General features: G+C 42.0%; 1 protein-coding gene across 7 annotated transcripts in view; it reads right to left on the bottom strand.

The window, feature by feature from the left end:
* nav1a (neuron navigator 1a) overlaps positions 1 to 24,181 on the bottom strand; it is a 125,820-nt gene that overhangs the window by 45,975 nt on the left and 55,664 nt on the right. For 6 of the 7 annotated variants that reach the window (XM_074644259.1, XM_074644258.1, XM_074644260.1 and 3 more), the window contains 2 exons: positions 18,502 to 18,604; positions 15,626 to 15,952 (listed from right to left, as the gene is read on the bottom strand). In XM_074644259.1, coding sequence (XP_074500360.1) covers positions 15,626 to 15,952; positions 18,502 to 18,604 — 430 coding nt within the window. The remainder of the gene's footprint in view (positions 1 to 15,625; positions 15,953 to 18,501; positions 18,605 to 24,181) is intronic. The other variant, XM_074644264.1, reaches the window with a different exon arrangement.

Below are 24,181 nucleotides of genomic sequence, written 5' to 3'. Positions count from 1 at the left end.
CACATATATAAACTTGAGTAAAGTACCAGTACGAGAGTGAGTAAATGTACTTAAAACTTTCAACCTCCGTCAAATGATGAAAGGCAAAACTTTAAATAATATGGTCTTTATTACAGAAGACCACAAAGACATATCTCTGAAATAAAAAACGAACAAACTGTGATTTAATACACATAAATGTCTTTCAACAGTCATCTACTGTCTAGGAGAACGGCTGGCTAATAGCCAAACCAATGGTGGTGTAAATAGGCCTCAATCAGGATGTAATGAAGCAGGGAGGGTAAATGACTCCAGTGTTTCTATTGTAACAGAGTGTGTATTGGGCTGTTGGAGACTTGCAGAGGAATAGAGTGGGTATCATGTATCCACCCGGAGCTCGGCCCCCTCACAACCAGTTTAAACACTTTAGGCACTGAGTGGACTCCAGTGAATAGATCTGCCTGTCTGCTGCTGGGTTTGTTCAATAAGTGAATGAAGGGTGAGAAAGAGACAAGACAGAGGAGGGGGATAATTAACGCTCTTTTCAGTGAAGAAAATGGTGCGAGTGGTCGAGACAACAGATAGAAATAGAGAGATTGGAAAACGTAGCCACATAAAGAGATCATTAACACACTCTTTTTAAGTGCAGAGAGGGAACAAAGACAGGATTCTTCAGGGTGCTGCTCACCCGTACCACGCAGGGCCAGGTGGGCACACAGTGTGTGTGTTCGGGGGTTTCTGATGGGCACATTGGCATGCTGAATTGCAGGTGTGTGGAGCCACTGCCATCGTTGCTGCCTAGCGTTACTAGTAAAGAGAAAGGAAAACAGTTTCTATGTACACGCAAACACTCCCACATTCACTAACACACTCACACACACTTGCAATCCTCCTTAAGTCAGCGTGAGCCTTTGCTCTTATTTATGTCAACTCTCATCCGAGTTTCTGGAAGGGGTAGTTGGACGGCGCTCTGCGTCTGTCTGGCCAGCTTTTTACTTTGACCGCTGACTCATGCCCAGACTTGCCCCTCCGTCTCCCTCTCAGTTTATTTGCTTCTCCTCATCAAAGAGTGTCTCTTTTTTTCACTGCTGCCCTCCTTTTCACTCAGCATCTATAAGACCATAGTGCTTGTTTTCAATGTCTGTGTGTGTGTGTGTGTTAGTGTCAGTATAATTAGGTGGTGATGTAACTATGTAATGACAGTATACAGGCTGCAGGGTCATCCATATGACCCTGGGAACCTGTCACTCCTTTGCTGATGAAAGAAACAAGCGACCTGGGAAAGCTCATCCCCCTTATCAGAGCAGGAACACACACACAGACACACACATGAAACACTTGCTAAGCCACAAGCTGTATATAAACAAATAAAACACCCCCTCACACACAATTATCAGACAGAAATACTCCTCTTCATGATCACACATTTCTATTACTTCTACTACTATCAACTTTGAATTTTCTCTATCAAACCTTCCCCCATCACTCAGAAATCTTCACACTACAACACTTTCTTTCCTCACTCTCTTCCTATCCATACTCACATGCACACACACACACACACACACACACACACACACACACACACACACACACACGCAGTGGGCAACTCCGGGTCTGAAAAGTGAAGCCAATGCAGAGGTGCCTTAAACTTGCATTCTTTCTAATAGCCAGCAGGGGGCGACTCCTCTGGTTACAAAAAGAAGTCTGATTGTATAGAAGTCTATGAGAAAATGACCCTACTTCTAACTTGATTTATTACCTTAGTAAGCATTGTAAACATGAGTTTATGGTCTCAATCGCTAGTTTCAAGTCTTCTTCAATACAGCATGATGTTCATTTTGTAAATTATGGTCCCACTTAGAGTCAAATAGACCATAAAGCAGGGTATGCTTTAAGGCCTGGCTACCTTGTGATGGACAGGTCGCAACCACGGCATTGTCCGGTCTCGGTGTTGTCCGTGCTTTCGTCTTACAACTTTAACCCTTTCACAGTGTTTTCACTTCATGAAAGTTAATTATAACCTTTTCAGTCGCCTGAAATTGTCTTTTTCAACGTTCGATTGTACCTAGCTCCACCCTCTAGTGTCACTTCTGGTTGCAAAAACCTAGATGGCGATGGCCAAAACTCAAGCAAAAAACGGCAGACCACAAACCAACGGGTGACGTCACGGTGACTACGTCCACTTCTTATATACAGTCTAAGGCACACATAAACTTTACCTGACTTACAAAATTATTGAACAAAATTAAAAGTGTACGAGTTACAAACATGTATCTCAATCTCAAAATGTGTTTACTCAGAACATGTGAACATGTGAAAAGGATCTGTCACCACACACATTCTTGTGTGTGATTTTCTGGCAAATAGCCACCTCCCTCAGAGGAAGAGTCAATACCATCCTACATGCTCAGTCTAGTAGCTCACTAACATAACAACAGAGCAAGGTTTTAAAAACCCAAATGCTGAAAACATGACCTCACAGTCACACACTCCTGTTGAACCACAAAGTGCACGTCCCATCATCTGAAAAGGTGCTCTGGTGATTAATTAAGGGGACCCTCCATGTCTGGACCACCAGAAACATCTAATTAGGCTCTTGCTTGGAAAGGACACTCTTCTTGAGATCTGCTGAGGACAATATGAAGTAGAGCTGCTCAGAAAATTTGACTTCAAAGACGGTTTGTCTTTCAAGAGACTTGAGAGGAACAAGAGGAACGACAATTAATTAAAAAAAAAAAAACGCCAACGGTTCAAATTAACTGTAGCTCAACAGGTTTCTGCAACCAGTTCAGCTTACGTCTCCTGGGAAAATAATGAGGATATGCTCACCGTTGGGGTGCACTGGTGCATACAGGGAAGGATGAGATTAAGAGATGGCGTAATGAGGAGAACAGGAAGGGAGAACGATGGTGGGAGGGCAGAAAGAAAAGTGTGTGACTAATGTCGAAACAACTCCAGAGAATAACACGGTGGGAGTCAATGGGAGGGAAGCGAAGTTAATTCTTATGCGCATTACAAACCCCCGTCACACCCCACTGTTAACCCTCTAAAGGGGTGTAAGGCTCAGTTCTAGTGTGCATGTTGTATGGATGTGTGTGAGTGTGTGTTCGTAGATTTGAGGCGGCTTCCATCCAAAAGCTTGTCCTTAACCATGCAGTTTCATTTACCCCCTATAGAGGAACTAAGCATGTACTTTAAATAATGCGGTTTAGATGTAAAGGGAGGGCATGAATGAGTGAGAGCAAGGTGAGGGGGAGTGTGTGTGCTGGGTGTGTGGGGGTTGGGGGGGATGTCTTTTACTGTGGGAACCAACCGTCAGGAGTGAACCTGATCATTTCCTCAAACTCCTCTCTTAATAACAAGAAAGGTACTCTTAACACTGAGAACAATGTTTTGCATTAAAATGGTAAAAAGGGAACAAAGTTACATCACAAAATGCACTTTTTTAACAGGTTTGTTTACGAAGAAACAATCAAATGAATTTTGGATTATTGCAGAAAATAAGCTCTCTTATGATACTTGCACGTTTTGTTCTGTAAGATAATCTCCACACGTGAACAACACTTTTATGATTTTTGAAGTGTTTAATGCAGAAGTGAAAAGCTAATGTTAGGCTATAAACAAACTTCAACACGGTCGCATGACTTCACCACCACTAAGCTGAGAGCGGAATAGTGTTCAGCGTGATGACGTTTAGTAGCCTCATTTAGCCACTTGTTAGCAACCACCTATTTTAAGACACATAAAAGCTTCAAAACGCACGAGTGGAGTATTTACAGACGCATTTTATATCGTAGAACAAAACGTTAAAATCTCTTAAGCTTGTGTTAACCAAAGACTATTTCAGGCATCTGACTAAAAACCCATTGACTTCCAGACGAGGGAACCTGAAGTGCTAAAATGACAACTAAGTTACAGTGCTAAACAATATTCTTCACTTTATTTATGATGATGTTTAGACAGTATAAAGTTTACCAAGTTATCCATCTTAGTTTAGCATGCTAATGTTAGCTAATTATTAGCACTTAACACAAGGTAAGCTGAGGCTGATGGGAATGTCATTAATTGTGCAGGTATTTGGTCATAAAGTACCAAAGTATCTCTTCTAAATCCATCCAATAGTTGTTGAGATATTTCAGTCTGGACCAAAGTAGTGAGCTGACTGACATTACCATCCCTAGAGCCAAAAATAGAGCTCAAAATCTAAACTCTAGGCCCACTTACTATAGTTTTATTACTTTTGTTTTGCTGTGGCATCTCTAGGATTTGTATAAAGAGCTAGAAAAAAAAACGCTAGTCGGACTTAAGATGGTAAAAGTAGTAGATTTAGTGGTTCAATCTTCATACTCCAGTAACTCATTAAATCTGAAGCCTTCCTCCAAAGTCCTAAAAGCAAAGGTTTTGTTGACTGACTGATGTCAGTCTATATGGTTTATATCTACGCTTGTTGGTTTAGCATCATGTTCACCATCAGTTGTTATTTTCAGGTCATTTCCCCTTTTTCATGTCCTCTATAGGTCAGGTGTGATCATATCATACCAAAATAAAATAAAGTGAATTCAGTAAACGTCTCCAGGAAGAGCGGGATCGCTCTCTTTCCTTAAAGGAAATGGGGTGAAATCGGTCATCGGGCAGAAGTCGTGACATTTTAACCTCTGTAAGTTAAGAAGAGTCCACTCGCACACACACACCGTTTATTTCCTTTGCACGCTCGTATTGTTGACATGGTAACACATCCCTCTGAACTACGTGGGGGTCCTCCACATGCACACACACACACACACCATGGACACCAAACCCCCCCCTACTCATGCCCCCTGTGTCCTTGCAGCCTGCTGACCAAGTCCCTGAGTTCTCTTATTCTATTCCATCCCTGCCATAAGAGGAAGCCAGGGATAAGCGGGGATTATGGCGTAGCGTCTCCATAGAGATTTACCAGGCTTCAGTAGGGGGGTACAGGGGGGGCGTCTAGGCAACAGTAGCCGTGGCAGTGGTTTTGGCGTTTGGATGGGTGAAGTTGAACGACATGGCCTTCAACTGTGAGAGTCATATTAGGAATAGGAGATATATCCTGTAGAAGTTCAAGGAAAGGGAAAGCAAGGAAGCAGGGGAAAGATTAATTTCCTTGACTTCCCACAAACTTTTCTTTCGTTCCAAAGCAGAATGTGGGAAAACCGGTCCGAGGGATGTAAGTTCCCAAGCTCTGATCCAGCACATGTGTTTGTTGCTCAACGCCAGTATGTTTCACAATAACGAAATGGCCTGAAGTCAAACCAAACATATTCATGCAGAGTGACAGGAGGTATTCCTATAACATGTGACTGCAGTAATTTTGGATTTTATGAACACTAGTGTATGTGTGTGTAACTATACGTGTGTGTGGACACATGGACAGAAAAAGAGAGTGATGAAAAGAAAAGTAGTACAGCAAATATTTTCTTTAGCAAAAGTGAAAGTCGCCGCAGATGGACTGACAATTTATGAGAAAGTCTCATTCACTTTTTGTGCCTTGTTTGTTTGGACTAAAAGTAAACTATGTAGCGTAACGATAGTGAATTAAGAGGATTAATAATGAAACTGTGTGGCTCAAACAGCCTCAGCAAACAAAAGAGAATAAAATAAGGCAACATAAGGACATGTTCTCACTGGAATAGGAGGTGTCGGGGGTTTTTCTAGGACTACAAATCCCCCCTGCAGCCCCATATGTTACTCCCTGTTAAATCTTTTAATGTGTTTGTGTACATGTGTGTGTATGACTATATGTGTATATGAGTGCATGTGCGGGTGCGTGTGTATTTGTGCCACTTTAGCACACAAACAGATTAATGTCATTATTGTTTGTCAGCAGCATCCTGCTGCTACAGCTGGAGCCGATCACATCATCCCTAAGAAAAATAGCCAGGCAGATAAATAATATATTTAAATACAAACTCAGCTACTAGATATTAACTAAATTATCACGCTTTGTTAACTCAAAATGAAACTAAAAAGACCCTCAAACTGCATGAACACTACAATAAGTAATCTCCATATGACACTGTTCACATTATGCTCAAGTGATCACAATGAATGGCTATTAATTAAGAAATGTTTTCTGTGGGTGTGTGTGTTCTCCTAGTGAAAAAAGTGCTTTGCCCGCACGTGCTCGAACAAAGAAAGAACGCACTCCTCCGCTCAGTCAAGTTCACCCCATAATGACAGAAAAAGTAATCGATTACACGCCGCACTGAGCAGACAGAGCCCCGGGAGCACGGCGCAGAGAGCCAGAGAGGCCCAAAGAGGAGCAGGTAGTGGATGACAGGAACAACACACGGCCCATCACCCTCCTGAACTTCAACCTCAACCTGCCTCTCATCAACTTTTCGTGTGAATCGTACCGTCTCTGACACACAATGTCCACACAGACAGAGAGAAAGATGCAGCAAACCAGGTGGAAGTCTTGATGCATAATTTCTAATCTACACTTTTGTGAAAATATTGAATTAACACATTCATCTTAAAGGGCCACACCAGTATTTGTTTGCAGCTTTTAGTTCCTTAACTGGCGTGATCGAGGTCTATAAGCTTGTTAACAGAATAAATGCTATCATAGCAGAGCCTGTCATTCACTTTTTAAATAATAGGTATGATTTAAGAGGGAGCTCCTTAAAATTATTCCCAATAATGTGTTTCTCTGAAAAGAGAAAACAACTTCTTCACGCTTTATGCTGTAAAAGCATAGAACGGGCTTCAAAAGCATGTAGTGCAGGCTCCTTCAGTTAACACTTTTAAAAATAGACTGGATACGTTCTGGTCAACAAAGGATTATTTTGTATAATTATAAAGCTGATCTGAATTATTTGTGAAATTGTCATTTTGAACAAGTATACTATTTGGTTGTATTGTTTGTTTGTTGTAGTCGGAGAGTCTGGTGAGGATGATTTATATCCTGTACCAGAAAATGTCCAATAAATTACAAATCATGCTGCAGTTACTAACACTGCTGACCATTTCTAATGCATGATGTAGAATTTCTGGCTTTTTAATGTGTCTTTTCTTACTTTTCAGGCAACTATTCATTTCCGCAGGGCATAAAAATCAAAAGGCCGACTCTCGTAACTTGCTTGAGGCTGCATCCATTTGCTTTTCATTCATTATTTTTACATAGCAATACAGTCAAAAGTCCAGATTAATTTGAAAAGTCTGCACTCTTACCTCACCACAATAACGTAACTTTGACAAAAATGAATGCAGACTTGACATTTGACTGTGATGCATTATGCAGCTTTCAAGGATATGCCAACTGATTTTCATAACATGTGGAAATGGTATGAAACCAATGGCTGCTTGGAAAAATAGCTTCAAAAATTTGAAACGCTCCAGCACAAGTTTGCAAAATAGCTTACAGGAAATGGGCTAAACATGCAACATTACTGGTACAGTCTTTTAATGGCAAAGTCCATAACTCATAAGAATAAACTGAGATGGTTCTAGTTCAGAGTTCAACATCAGTATGAAAGTAAAAGTGACTTAGAGAAGAGCTTTTGATACAAATTCTAGAGGTATAACAGCAAAACACGAGCAATCAAACTATTTGATTGTCATCAGATATTTAGACCAGATATTAGGGCTGGGCGATATGGCCAAAATCTTCTATCCCGATATAGGTATGTATCAGCACATTTTTCTGGTAATTCAATATAAATAGTCTATATGAAATAACCACATGGTAAAGTTTATTTTTGTATACTCCTGTGTGAATTAAATACTTGACAAATGAAAAGTACGGAGTATTTTCTAATTACCATTAGTACAAAATGATCAGATTTTCTGAGAAATCTGAGCTAATATGTGCTTTTTATTATCAATTTATACAACGCAATTGTGTATCAGGATATCTTGATAATCTATATATCATATATAAAGATACGATTCCATTGAAAGACGATAAATTATCATACTTTACTGCCCAGCCCTACCAGATTTTATGAGCTGCAGTGGAAAAAGAAATCTAAAATCACAACAGTTTTAAGTCCCAAAATCCTGAAATCACTCCAGAGTCATATTATTTTGTTAGTAGATTAGTTTTCACCTTTAACCTTTTCAACTAATTAGAGGTGTTTAGATGCTTTGATGGCACACGGCAAATATAAATGCACACAAAAGCATTTAATCTCCTGTGCACCAGATTATATGAACTATATGAGTATCTTTCTTTCTTTCTTTCTTTCTTTCTCGTAGTCAAAAAGGCCCAAATTACAGTTTCCTTTTTTCCTCCTCCACCATAATTCACATGAGCCCGTTCTGATCTCCGCCCATGTTGTGACTGTGTCTAGGTAGGGGGAGTGAGCTGTGCTGTTTTTTGGGAATAGGGTTTGTAACTGGACCGCAGTATGAGTCACAGTGCAAAGATCTGGCTCTTAGCAAGAGGGAAGCCCCGGGTGTGTCCGCTGAGGATCAACATCAGGAGGACGTGTGTGTGTGTGTGTGTGTGAGAGAGAGTGAGAGTGAGTGAGAGGGAGTAAGTGAGAGAGCGGATCCATCACCTGTAACTTAAAATCAGATCCAGATGTGGGGAAAGGAATTCATTAATCAGATGTGTCAAACTGCATTACGTTCTATGTGTGTGCACATGTGTGAGGTTCTAGTTTTGGCCAGTAGATGGGGTCAGAGTACAGCAGGATTGAGCTTGACCTCAGAGAAATAACACTGAACTCTACACCAAAACACATGCACACAAGACCGTGGTTGTCAGTAACTACCCTGTCCCACTGGAGAGAGGGTTTAGAGGCAATGACAAGGTCCAGTAGTTACACTTAATTAGAAGTGTTTAACCATCGATACGGTCAGATAACCATCAGTCCAAGGCCAGATAATGACCTCCCGTGTTTGAATAACCAAAACATTTAGTGGCAGGCATGATGAGGCTCAAGTAACCACTGATGACATCAATGCTTATTTCAGGAATCCTTTGTGTTCACAACAGATTACTTCTCTATTACATTGTTCCTCTTTCTGTTTCAGTTCCCTGTACGGTTCTGGATTGACACCAAAGAGCAACCAGCTCACTTCTGCTTCTCTAGAAAGTGGACACCACTAAAACCAAAACACTTAAAGCGGCAGACTCTGGAAAAGCTTAGGGGAGCTTAGTAAGTGTGTGTGTGTGTGTGTGTTTGTCCTGCTCCAAACAAATGTTTTCATAATTCAAACGTTTAGTGCAGTCAACCAGCTTGTCTCGCAGCGTAACCATGGAGACGTGCGCGTTTACTAATGGGAGGTCGCTGAGGATGGGAGGTCTTCCAACCAGAGACAAAAGCGTCTGCGCCCAGCAGGGCAGAAAACAAGCCGCACGCTCATCCAATCGTCTGCACGTGTGTGTGTGCATGTTGAGCCCATTATCACCACTCCAACGACTACAATGGCAATCAATACCGACTATCAAGCCCAGATGAGGCTCAGACCTATGTAGACTTTATACTTATACACATATAGATCCATCATTGCACAATATCTTTGGCCACGAGTATATCAAGATGCTCCCAATTTACTCCCCCATGCGCTTTCACACACTCGACAGTGCTACAAAGAATAATAAGTGTTGATCTCAAGAGAAATAAACTAATGACAAAGCATAGTGTTGTGCTTTGTGGTGTTAGCTTTTCTCTAGACAGTGGACTGCTCACTTGTCTCTATTATGAAAATGGGACTATATTGTTTGTGCCAATCACAGGCTGTGATACAGATGAAGTGATACAATTGCAATTCCTCCTGGTTATTAATAGAGGTTACAATGACAGTGTGAATAAACCATTATATCCGTGAAAAAAACAAGAAAGAATTTGGATTTGACAAGATAGGTAATGGAACTAAAGTGCTTTGAAGAGGAATATATTTTCTTATGCTCTGTTAGAGGATCGTTTGTGTCAGCACTCTGCTGAAATGTACGTGAGAAAACTTCTCAACAGGATGTTGGCTGGACAAATCAGTAGGGCTGCGTATTGGCAAGAATCGGACGCCTTGCTTCTGACGTCTGGAGCAAGGCGATAAATTGAGATTTTTTAAATCTAATTCTAGGAAAACTGTCATAATATAAAGAACACACCAGAAATACACCATTTTTAGAACAGGCAAAAATAACACTTTTGGACTGCATGTTTTTGCAGAAAACTGCATGGGAGTAGCATAAAGTAGGCATGTCTGTAAAGGGGAGACTCGTGGGTACCCATAGAACCCATTTTCATTCACATATCTTGAGGTCAGAGGTCATGGGACCCCTTTGAAAATGGCCATGCCAGTTTTTCCTCACCAAAATTTAGCATAACTTTGGAGCATTAATTAGCCTCCTTCGCAACAAGCTAGTATGACATGGTTAGTACCAATGGATTCTTTAGGTTTTATAGTTTCATATGATGTCAGTACATTCACTATAGTAGCTAAAACTGAGCCAACTGCAACCTCTGAAGGCCAGAATAGTCCGATTTTTAAGAGGTTAAATAAAAATTTATAGTATTTTGGAGAATCGCTACGGTATCATAAAACATAATATTGCGATACCCATATGTATTGATATTTTCTTACACCCCTATAACTTAACTTCCTTATCTACATGCACATGCAACACAAGACGTATATGTGCTTCTCTGCAGAATTCCAGCTTTACACATCTAGTGCATGAAGCAACATTATCACCCCACTGGAGTCCTATATGTCTGGCCTAGTATGTCTGTTTGCTTTCCACCACTAACTGCTGTCAGCTAACAGCCTGTTGTTTGGTGCTGGGCAGGTAGCATTATCAGAGTTTGTTTGCTGGAAACGGCGGCCTGCTGCTGCTGGAATCAGGGTTGATGAGAGAGGCAAGACTGAACTGCATTATGGGCCATAAATAGTGCAGTTCTGTCTCACCATAATTGCTGGTTTATTACTGCCAGGAACCTCTTTGACATTAAACATTACCATCAATTAATGCATAATATATATATATAAAAAGCTGATTAATGCAGGTTCAAGTCCAGTTTCCAAATCCACAACCTCCACTGCACCTCATTACTGTTTACACGCTCAGGGGAATGACCTCCAAATCGTCCCCCTTCCCGCTGTTTCCCGGTGAGAATGACGAGTGTGTGAGTCTGGGGGGATACTGGGAGGGGACTGGCTCCAGATGTAAGCGGTATTCGTCAGACAAGAAGAGACCCGAGCTAGAAAAGCACAGGAAATGGATAACTGACTTAAAGGGGTCCTGACTCAGTGTGTGTGTGTGTGTGTGTGTGTGTGTGTGTGTGAGAGTGAGAGTAAAGGATCTGTGTGTCAGGTCACGGTACAGTTACCGTAAACGCACCTTTGTATAGGAATGTGAGTCATGCCTACACAGTAGAACTCAGGTGAGTCACAGTGAGACCCACGATGAGTCAAATCCTGCTCACCCATATATGTTTATGGTCAAACTCTAATATTTTATAACACAGTTTCCTCGAGATTTAACACAACAAAGAGATGAGCACTACACAACCCAAACAAAGAACATGTGTGAGTTTGTGATGCATAATTTATGTGGGGAAATCCTATGTATTATATATGGTGGGATGAGATATGGTAATGTAGTGTGACCTCTGTATGACAGGGGAAGTGCCTCTATGTATAATGGATGAGTATGTGTAATAAATTATGAGGGTAATCCAGCATGGGGCTACTTCAAGTTGGCTGGGTGGAGAGCAGACAGGAGGGAGGGAACAGCAGCTCAAGCCTGCCCTCTAGTGGTAAAGACATATTAGTCTGAAGCCACAGCTTCACCAGACTACAGACTCCACATGACCATATAAATGATTCAATGAATGCCAACATGAAATGTTGATTAAGAGACTAGTCGATCAACAGAAAATTATTTTTTTATAATAGATAACAGTTTGACATGTATCACACTGAAATGCCAAAACATTCCATAATTGTCAAATGTGAGTATTTGCTGCTTTTCTCTGTTTTCTATAATTGTAAATTGAATATCGTTGGGTGTTGTTGGATACAACTAAGCCCCCTGGATGAGCGATGGTGGTTGAAGCAAACTTTCGTAGTGGCCAAACGGTGGAATTACAACGCCTGTGTCTGTCACGTGATTCCATTGGGCCCAAAAACACTTTTTCCCATAGACTTACATCGGGAAAGAGACGTCTTTAACTCTGCGGATATTTTTTTTTTTTAGGTAAATCAACTTCCCGTTACAAACAGTTGTAGCGCTGTTATTTATATCATTAGGTCCTAAAAGTTGTAAACTGCACTAATAGCTGAATCCAGAGTTATTTCCCTTCCTCCGTTCATGTGAATGAGAGCCAGACCGCGGCTGGAGCGAGAGCTGGGAGGCGGAGTTAAAGGAAACGCTACTGCGCCTGCTGTATGGGCCCAATGGATGCGGAAGATCGCCGGATGATCCGGGTACTTTATCACTCGGCAGTCGAGCCATTTTGGCTTCAAGCGCCACTGAGTAACTCTCATAGGAATGAACAGGAGCCCGCCTCCAACGCTGTATCCAGTTCTCTTTATACATCCAGGGATACAACGAACAACTTGAAGATGTCACTTTGGGCACTGGGAATTTGTGAGGGGCATATTTCACTACTTTTTGGACGTTTTATAGAACAACCATTTAGTTTTATTGGATAAATATTCATAAATAGATTAGTCGATGATGAAAATAATGGTTAGTTGCAGCCATCAAATAAACACCGCTCCGACACAATCAAGTCAAGGATTTGTTGAAAGGGTGTTGTTTTTGATTGCATTAGATTGTACAGATTACTCCACCACTCCAGGGGGAACAAAGGCCACTTCAAAAATAAGTAGAAAATAGGAATACAAGGTGTTTTTTGCTTGTAATAAGTACAAATCTGCCAATGAAACAGGTGAAAATTTGTTTGGTAAGATTTGTTGAAATAAGATGTAATTTTTAGGCCTTTCAAGATAAAAACAGATCTTTAAATTAGCTGAGAAAACCCATTTTGAGCTATATTTCACTAGTATTAAGCATTGTGTGCTCAAAAGCGGTATTTTTTCACTTAAGATATTCAAGATGCATAGTCTAAAAACAAGTCCCTATATCTCACTGAAATGTTATTTGTGATAATGATAGTGATTGTGGCTCATATTAAGTGTTATGAGATAATTTGACTAGTAATAATACAAATATACTTGGTAAAATAGTCACCTAGTACATCTTTTAAGATTAAATAGACATTGTGATACTTCACATCAAATTGTGACTGAATTAGTTAAGATATCTTAAGCAGAAAGAGAAAAAAGTGCTGCTGCATTTTCTATTTTTCTTTGTCTTTCTGCAAGCTCATGTTGTTTATCTGTCTGTCTATCACCTCTCTTTCTCAATCTTTTTCCTTTGGCCCACCAACAAATGTTGCCTCTTGTTTTGCCTCCTCACACAAAGCACAATATAAACCTGTATGACCACTAATTGGAGGCCGTGACCAGATACACAATAACGCCACAGAGACCTGAACTGTGTTGCAATTGATTTCCTGGTGACTGGGGGTGCATTTTTGTGGTTACCATGGAGATGTCAAGCTGTGGCCAGCAGAGGAATTTTTTTTTTAGTTTGGTTGGACGAGCTCTACAGCATTACACACACACACACACACACACACACACACACACACACACACACGCACACGCACACACACACACACACACACACACACACACACACACTGCCAGAATCATAGTTTACAATGAGATAATGTGTTTTTCCTCGCTGTGCTTAGAGTTGGTCAGTGAAACATGATGCTGTGTGTGTTGAAATTGTTGTGTTATACCTCCTCATGCAAGTTCTCCAAAACTAACCAAGGAAGTCCAGGGAACACAAGTTAGGTCATTCTTCAATAGACCCTCTAAACTTAATTTCCCCTATTTGTGGATTGATGTGAAACTTAATTTATTAATGTAATTCTTCTTGATTGGTTGTCAAGTCACAAGGTAGTGTGTTGTCTTACTGAGACAGACTGACGGAGACTCAGGGAGCTCAATACCATTTTGAACACTAACAGCAGCTACCAGCATCCTTTCTCTCTTATGACCCGTCCCTCCAACCCATTCTCACTCCCAACTCGTCATATACCGCCGATTGGGCAGCACCACTCGGCATCGGAAACAGACACATGGAGGCACCCTTTAGTGACAGTTTGTGACGAACCGGGCTTTCAACTAACACCAATGTAAACCCACCCGTTGTGTTATTCGACGGTCGGAGCAAGTGACATAGTATTAAAAGCGTGAGAGTTGTTAAGGCTTGGAGAGAGTAGTGGTGGATGGGTCAAACAAACACAAGACTCTCAACCAGAAGACCACTATTCGTGTCTCGTGTGACACTAAAAGTAACGTATTTTGTCACATACGTTGGTAGTCATGTGACTCGTTGGTATCGTCAGTCCTGTGAGTTGTTAGTCAAGTAACTCGTTATCGTCAATCCTGTGAGTTATATGAGTCGCTAGTCACGTGAGTTGTTAGTCACGTAAGTTGAGTCAGCGAAGTTAACATCCACCACGACCATTTCCTAACCCTAACTAAGTGGTTGTGTTGCCTAAACCTAACTTCCTGTGAAAACGGAAGTTTATTTTGAAAGGACGCTATGCACGTAACGCCCCCGGTCCGTCCAAAAGCAACGCAAGAGGGGTATTCCGTGCGTCTGTATCCGATGCCGAGAGTCACTGATCAAGTGAGGGAGAATGTGTTGGTCCCTCGGATTCAGTTGTGAAAGAAAAACAAGGTTTACAAAGGAACAATACACAATTAGACCACCCAGACAGACACCCAAACACATTCACATTAACGTGATTTGGGGTATTTAACTCTAGTCCATTTTTATAGCGGATAACAAATGACGGTTAGAGACCATTTCCCTTTTGCCAGCAGTACTGTGTGAACTGAACAGACGGATGTGTATGTGTGATGCCAGACACAACACCTCAGAAGATGTTACAGATGTAGGAGAGAGTGACGTTTCAAAGACATACACCACCTGGGTAACAACCGCTAAACAACACAGCAAAACATGCCGATGAACATTTCTGAAACAAGTCTTTTGATCCAAGGAGTTCATGGCTAGTTTAAGACCAAACTCATTCTGTCCCTGACAGCTCTCTGAATGATTTGGCTCGGCAGAAAGAGTTACCCGTTTTTCCAAAAGACATCTGCATTCTAGCTCTGTCAGGGGGGCTCTGGTGAGCCAACGCTGTGAGGGGTCCTCCACATGCAAGCCTGCTGGCAAAGCCGTCGGGCTCACAGCTGAATTTGACAGGATGATCTCTGCAAGGGGGCTCCATGATTGTGACATCATTCCCGCACTCTGCCAGAGGGTTGCTTTCTGACTACGGCAGAGCCAGCTGCACCAGGGGGGCTACAGCTGCCAGTGTCGAGGCAGACACTATGAAGGGGGGCTTGTGATGCATTACAGAGCGGCTGATCAAGGCTTTGTTGTGCTGGTAAACCACTGAGTACAGGCCTGAATGCAGCTGTGTGGCTGTTACAGTTGACAGGTGGCAGGATTCACCTCACAAGCAATGATAAGATCATTAATGAGACACAAGTGACCTGGTTCCTGCAGCGTCATGAGCTCATTTAATATGTTGTAAAAACACATCATTTTCAAATTAAAAAGAACATCACTTACCCATTCCCCAGATCATCAATATCATCATCATCTTCATCATCCTCGTTTGAGCTCTTCCTGCCGAGGTCGCTGTTGCTGAGGTAATCTCCCTTCAGAAGGGACGGGTCCGAGGCGTCCAGCGCTTCGATGAGTTGGATACGAGCGTTGTGGCTGATCCGGAGTGGGACGTCTAAATGGGTGTTACCGGTGGACGGAGCTTCGCCAGCCTGCAGACGGGGGCTCGCTTGACCCTGGCGCCACGACAACGGAGAGGAGCGATTTGATAAACTGGAAATTGAGAACGCAGCAGCTTCATCGCTGTCGTAGCACATGGTCCCGTCCACGCAGCTATGGCATGAAAAAGAGGATATGTTTCAGGGTTTCTTAATAAATATTCACAGCAACGTGCTCCCCTAAAGGGTTGAAAAGGTCGAGCACAGTTTTAACAGACAGGAAGTGAATGTCTATCTTCCATTTCCTCTTTTCTGCTTCCTCCATCCAATCATCTTTCCTCCTGTCCCCACCCTGCGTCCTCTTCTCTCAGATGGACCTCAGTGTATAAGGCCATTTGGGATCAGTTGGTGTACAGGTGTCTGTGTAGGTGCAACCGATTAGACTGTCATCAGGCCATTAAATAGGCATTACTGATGGTTATAAGCACCACAGCTGTGGGTCAGTAGGGCCCTGCTACACCCAATATTTGGTTTTATCATCTATTCACATGGTAGATCACCGAAAGAAGGTATAAAAGAAGACAACAGCGACCTCTAGCGGCTGTAGTCATTATGACAGGAGCAGAAGACAGGAGGCGATGGGTGGAACAGTAAACACAGTCCTTTCACCCAAGAGACTATAGAGTTCGCATCCTGTATGAAACCAACGCGTAGTTGTCTTTGTGTTCACAAGCATTAACCAGGACCTATAATGCTTTTGTGCTATTTCCCTTTCCTTTTGTGTGTTTTATAGTTTTTTTCGTGCATGTAAAAGGCCTGCAAAGTGACAAAGCTCAATGTCCAAGCAAAAGGGAGTTACTCTCCCCAACAGAAACATCAGAATGGCCTGAAACACCTTGCGTGAAGTCCTGCCTTTTCTTCCGTAACGTGGTGATGTCATCAAGTAACACATTTGCATAACAGCTAGTTTGGCACTCCCTCAAACAAAGCTAGTTAGAGCGGAGCTGGAACGGAGTCCGAAGAGTTTGGTTGGGTTGACCAATCACAACGGTGACGGGCCAGCTGACCAATCAGAGCAGACTGGGCTAAAGCACGTAAACATGTTCTAGTAGAAACCTAAAACTAAGTTATTTTAAGCCAAAACACAATATTTTTCCCTAACATAACCGAGTGGTTTTGTTGCCTAAACCGAAAGAAGCCGTTTTGTTTGTGTTAAAAACACAACGCTTCATTCAGTTTTACAACGTGTTAGAATGTGTCGCTCTTAAGTTTCACTTTTACAACGTAGTAGGCCCCTAATGACCCACATCTATGGTGCGTATAGTGAGCGACAACGCCTATTTAATGGCCTGATAACAGTCGAATCGGGTGCACCATGTATGCCTGTGTATATTTGTACACACATACTGTAAGTAATGTGTGTTTTCATGTTATTTTCCTATCAGCAAACATATGTTCCTCTGTGCCCTGCATAACACTGTCCTCTTATGCCGGCACACATTCGTGTGAGTCTAAAAATACCAGCATCACTAACATCACATGCATTCCCTGCACTAAAGCAGCACAGCACATCACTGCTTAGTGCACAGGATGAGAATGAGGAGCATTAGCATATTAAAAGTTACTGACTATCAAACTGTGTGACAGCACGTGCATTTGCCTGCTATATTCAAATGAATCCTGTCTGCAGGATACAGAATCATCTCCACAAAAACCATCAATGGAGACATTTTCAAATGAAATGCTTAACCACTAACATAAAACAGGCCGGAAAGACGTGGAGAGCGGATGAGAGAGAGAGGATGCTACCCGTCTTGTTAGAATGGATTCTCAGAGGCTTTCTGCTTGTTATGCATACTGTACAGTGTATATCAGGGAAAGTATGTGTAGACAAAACAATTCGCTTGCTAAGCAATCCATTTGTTTAATTCATGCAAATCTCGCACTCTAAACACTCGTTTTTCACAGGAAATATGACTTCTTGTTTGCGCAGGAAGCTTCCGCCGACAGGCTGTAGGCCTCAAAGCGGAATATGTCTTCTGGGATAGCGGGGAGTGATTCAAGGTTATTACAGTACGATAAAAGTATGAATGGCAAAAGGAAATGTATTCCAGCAGGGAACCATCTGCTGAGTTGCTCTTCATGTAGGGAGCTCCCACCGAGGGACAGAGAGAGGATGCATGGCGGGAGACGCACGGACAGGCAGACTCAGGGGGAAGCTCTCAAGGACGAAAGCTGAAGACGCGCTGAATGCAATCAGAATCCGTCAATGAAAGACAGGAAGCATAGGGAGAGAGGACACGCGAACGCTCACATACACTTAATCACAGCATCATTGCACGTCTTGTTGTGTGTCTGAATGCGAGTCGTGAGTGCGCATTGGCAGGGTCGGCTTTGAAGTCAGCTTTGAGCTAATCCTGCTTCAGTTCCGTATTAACCAACGCAGAGGGAGAGCAGAGCAGGCGGAGAATGACAGACTAATGGCTACTGGTCTATCAGGAATACTGATATTGATCTGAGAGCCCGCAGGCAGTTAACCACCACACCCCAACACACTGTTAGCAATGTCAATAAGAATCTGCCCATCTCAACTGCTGCTCTCTTTCACGTTGTTTGCTTTGTGTGTCTTTTCTTTTTGTTTCTATCATATGCAAGCAGTGTATGTGAACAGCCTGTAGTGCATGTGTGTGTGTGTGTGTGTGTGTGTGTGTGTGTGTGGCTGACCTGTGGCTGAGCTGCACGCCTCTCAGGCTGGTCATGGTTTCCTCCAGGTTCTGTCGAAGGTCCAGAACATTTTGCACGGTCCTCTTCCTTTGGGACTCCGGGTCTGCAGGGGTGCATTCACACATGCACAAAAAACACAAACACACACACAGAAGGATATTTTTAGACATGAAATGCCATGCTACATCATCAGTGGAAGACGCAAACACTGCCTACCTGTTCTCACATTTACAAATATATATATACATACAAATGCCAATGGAGTTAATAATAATAATAATAAATACACTATGAAATATGACCAAATATGAGTTGATAAATGATGATCATGGATGCTCAAAACTAACCATGTAGACTGATAATCGTAACAGTGCAGTCCCCACATCCAGTGATCAAAATCTACACCTAATCATCTAAACAAAGCCTGAAACTAGGGCTGTCAATCGATTCAAATATTTAATAGCGAATAATCACATAATTGTCCATAGTTAATCGTGATTAATCACCAATTAATTGCATCTTTTATCTTTTCAAAATGTACCTTAAAGGGAAATTGTCAAGTATTTAATGCTCTCATCAACATGGGAGGGGACAAATATGCTTGCTTTATGCAAATATATGTATATATTTATTATTGGAAATCAATTAACAACACAAAAAAATTACTAATATTGTCCAGAAACCGTCTCAGGTACTGCATTTAGTATAACAAATATGCTCAAATCATAACATGGCAAACTGCAGCCCAACAGGCAACAACAGCTGTCAGTGTGTCAGTGTGCTGATTTAACTATGACTTGCCCCAAACGTGATTATCATAAAGTGGGCATGTCTGTAAAGGGGAGACTTGTGGGTACCCTTAGAACCCATTTTCATTCAAATATCTAGAGGTCAGAGGTCAAGAGACCCTTTGAAAATGGCCATGACAGTTTTCCCTCGCCGAAATTTAGCATAACTTTGCAGCGTTATTTAACCTCTTCGTGACATGCTAGTTTGACATGGTTGGTACCAATGGTTTATAGTTTCATACATTCCCAGTATCTTTACTCTAGCTTTAAAACTGAGCCCGCTACAACCTCAGAAAGATCAATTGCATTAATGCGTTAAAGAAATTAGTGGCGTTAAAACAAATTTGCGTTAACGCGTTATCATTGCGTTAACTTTGACAGCCCTACCTGAAATATAAATCTACAACGGGGGAAAATGATGAAACTAGAGAACCACACAAGGAAAAGACATGACAGAAGTAACAGTGGCAGCGCAGTTGTTTTTCCAGATGGCAGTAGAGCAAACTAAATTAAATATGATGGCAGGCTGACAGACAAAACAACAGAGACCTTTAAGAGCAGACAGGTCTCACACTCCGACAGTAGACAGCCAGTGCACACTCACAACACCTACCATCTGTCCTTCCCTCCTCTCTAACCAACCGCCCTCAGTCACAATGCCCCGGTGCCCGCTCATTGCTCTGTGCCCCTTTGCCCCCCGCTCCCAGAATAAACCAAAAGCCTTTCTCACTTAAACCCATCAGGGAATGCATTGGCATTTGCTTCCTAACATGCTGTAATCTGCTCGGATTGGGTTATAGATTCATGCTGTGCCATCCAGCCAGGCTGCTGCATCATATGTGTGTGTGTGCGTGTGTGTACAGACAACTCCCCTGTGGTTTGGAAGATCGGATGCAATATAAGAACTAAAGTGGTTGAACCACTTAGTGATACAGACACCCTGTATTCATGCTCAGGAAAGAAATCATGTTTCACTTTACAGTTTTCATATCAAAACATGTCAATCTGAGAGTTTTGAAAATGGGCTCCTGCTCCCACTTTTGTTGCTACTGTCATAATATTTTTATACAAAGATGAATCTAAACACACATAATCTATCACAGTAGACAGTAAACTAATCAGGACACCTAAGCTGCATCACACGACCTTGACCTTTGCTCTCCCTCCTTCTTTGTGTATTTACGTGTGATGGGGGGGTGGTGATAAAAGAGTTATAGTGGTAAGTTATGGGACAGTCTGTCCACCCCTGAGGTTCAGTTCAATAGACAATTAGAACTGAGCAGCTGACTCCCAAATGAGCACAAGAGATTTGGTATAACGGAGGAGATGGTAAAACAAAAATATAAAAATAAAGTGTATTTCTTTCAACCACGACTGTGTTACAACTAAGGTCGTCCTCGTCAAAGAAACACACTGCATCTCGTTCAGTTGTCATTGTCAGGTGTATATATATTGCTGATTTTCAGCAGGATTTCTACATTCAGAAAATTGCTTTAAAAATTACAAGATGGAACTTCTCACAAAAACTGGCAGTAAACAGGGTCTAGCTGTTGTGGTCCACCACTTTGGTCTAAACTGAAATGTCTCAACTACTACAACAACTACTGGATGGATTATCAAGGATCTTTGTACAGACATTCATGGTCCAATGAATCCCAATGACCTTGGTGATCCCATGCCATTTCCTCTAGCGCCACCAGCAGATTGACATTTTGGCTTTTACTGAAATATCTATTAAGGATATTATCATGAAATTTAAAAAGCAGACATCCATGGTGCCCAGAAGATGAATCCTACTGATTTTGGAGACCCGCTGACCTTTCCTCTATTTCCTCTATTCCTCATGAGGTTCACATTTGTGGCTTTGAGTGAAATGTCTCAACATCGTTTGCATAGATTACTGCATATCAAAATTGGTTCACGCATCCACGTTCCCCACAGGATGAACTGTAAAAACTTAAGTGATCCCTTAATGTTTCCTCTAGCACCATCATCAGGATCAAAATTTCACTTTGGCCATTACTTTGGTTTATGACCAAATACCTGCAAAACTAAAGACATTCACATCAGCCTCGGATGTACATTGAGTTATGTGCTCATTAGCAAATTTAGTTTCTGTTTAACCTGGTAACCTACCTGGGAAACATCAGTTTGCATCGTCACTGTAAGCGTGTTTGAGTATGCTGGCATTAGCATTTAGCTCAATGCCCTGCAGTGTCTAAATACAGACTATTTGTCTTGTTAAATATTCAAAATAAATTCCTCTTTTATATACTGAGCTCTCAGAACAACATATTGAAGACATCTACTAACACATATGACCCTCAAAACCACTCAACCCCCCCTCCCTCCCACACACACCCCATTCACAACCACCCCTCCTATGAATCAGTCCAGCTGGCTAGTGAGGAGGTGAAGAGGAGGGGGGGAAAGACCTTTCTAATGAGAGAGGAGGACAAATCATGAGCTGCCAGAGGTGTCAATCTCAGCAACAGCTGCAGACTAAACACTGTGCTCACATACACACATGTCACAGACCTGATTTATAAAGCTGGATTGATTTCTCCTAAAGGGAAATAGCCACATAGACAATTGATCAGGCAGCCCAGGGGACAGGCAGCTCACTGGAGAGATGATGAAGTCATTGTGATGCAACCTTCTGTCACTCACATGTTCACACTCAAAATGCAAATGTTTCACAACAAAAAATATGTACAAAAATAGAGCTACTTTGCTCTGCTGGAGGTGCTCACATGAAAGGTAGTGAAGCACGGTATGGAAATCCAAGCTATAAAAGAGCCACATTTCAGCCTTAAAATGTTAAATTGTTGTAATCTGTTCACACAAAGGTTTAGTGGGAACAAAGAACCTCTTAAACATGCAAACACGGACAAAGTCTGACACACACTCAGCCACACAGGCAGGCTTTAATTGGGCGATTTTAATTACCCCTTAACGTGAGCTTTGTTTAACAACGGCGTCAAATTGATTAGATACGGTCGGCGTGATTGCGCATGTGCCTGTGTGTAGATGCGTGTGTCTGTAATAGACTTCCTGTCCCGCCTCTGCCCTGGCCCTGGTGGTCCCAGCTGGCATGGGGAGGGGGGTGTGGTGGTGGCGATGGGGATGGGGGAATTAGGGATGCAAATATCCCTGTCAGCCCTGGCGGCTCCGCGGGGGTGCAGATGAATTACACTGATCTGGTTTAAACTGAGTGTGTGTGAGTGTGTGTGTGTTTAGAAGATCCTGTGTGCATGTCCATATGTGTTGGGACGGGTGCCTCGTCTCGATACACTTGTGAACACACACTCCAGCTCTGAAGAGGCAGTGAAACTAGCGGAGGAGCCTTTCATAATGGCCCACTCAGACTGTTGAAATGAGAGTCAGCAAGTTAGAGTGAGAGTAAGTGTGTGCATGTACCGCACGTGCAGGACACAACCTCTGCATCCTAATGAGAGTCTGCTCTCAGGCGAAAACAAAGAGACTGCAGAAAGACTTCAAAGAAGCAGAAGAAATAGAAAGTTAGAGGTGTAACGGATGAAAGAAAAAAGGGGCGTTTTATTTTGGCATATATTCTGCCGACATCGCAACAAGAGTACAGATGGCGAGACAACACAACTGTACAATGGCAATAAAGACAAGCCATTTTCGCTCTTATTGTGTGTGTGAGGTCAGGTCACAAGCCCGTTAAACAGAATATGGCTGGCTTTTCAATTAACAGCAATGTTAAGGAGCTTGTTTCTAAGGCTACATCCACACTAATACGTTTTTGTTTTAACATGCATAACTTATGCCTCGCGTCCACACCACTCCGGCGTTTTCGAGCCCCTTAAAACGGAGACGTTAGAAAATGCTGCTGGGCCCGTTTTAGTTTTAGAACCTCGTGGTTGCATTTTAGTCTGGACGGACTGAAACGGAGACCTTTGAAAACGATGATACAGACACGTTCGCTTCTTGATTGGGTCTTGTCAGTCATGACCTGTCCTTTCCTGATTCATCACACCCCATCAAGTGAACCTTTCCCTGAAGAAAACAAACAACAGCAGCCTCGTCCACCAGTGGTTAATTTCAACATGGATAACGAGTTACAAGCGTTGCTGACCTTGTTGTCTATACTAGCAGCTATTGTGCAGTTAAATTCTGCATTTTACAATGCTACTACTGCCTACATGCGCAGGAAGCAAGCAAAGCTATTATTTGAGTGCTGGACGGAGATTGTTTTCATTTTAAAACATCATCTTAGTGTGGATGTGGCATGAATCTTCAAGACAGCAAAGCCAAAGGCAAATGCAGGATGACAAATCTAGAAAATGCTTTTAAAATGACTCAGAATTGTCTCATGTGAATCTCATGAAAAGATAGCCAACAGTGCATTAGTCTGGCTCTCAATTCTTTCCCACTTCCCTCGCTCTGTCTGGCTCTCAGTGCCAAGCCCATTTGTTCCTAATGAAGATGTAAATCTTACAAAATGCATCACAAATATATTGTTTCTTTTATCTTTTTTAAAAGGATAAGTAATCTTCAAAAATATCTGGGCAATGTAGTTTTAGCAAAAAAATACTCCAACAGGATTAAACAGGATTGTTTTAGATTATATTCAGTGTGCGAGTGAGTATTTTCAACAGAGGGACGATATACTGTATGTAGGATTGACTAAAAAAATATCCTTCAGTGCCTGTGTTGATCCATAATAAAGGAACACGTCAGCCAGTGACTCATCTATGTGTTTTTAATAGCCTTTGGACAACAATGGACATCTGCGGCACAGAGAAATAAGCTATATCAGGGATTGGCTACTCAGGCACTTTCAATGGGATTTGTTGACAATAAGAAAAATATTAGATATTGGAAGCAGGAGGTATGTGTCATGATGCGGATGCCTGATGATTACT

This window comes from Sebastes fasciatus, chromosome 8 (assembly GCF_043250625.1).
Source record: "Sebastes fasciatus isolate fSebFas1 chromosome 8, fSebFas1.pri, whole genome shotgun sequence".
NCBI lineage: Eukaryota > Metazoa > Chordata > Actinopteri > Perciformes > Sebastidae > Sebastes > Sebastes fasciatus.
This window is presented reverse-complemented; position numbering and strand designations above follow the sequence as displayed.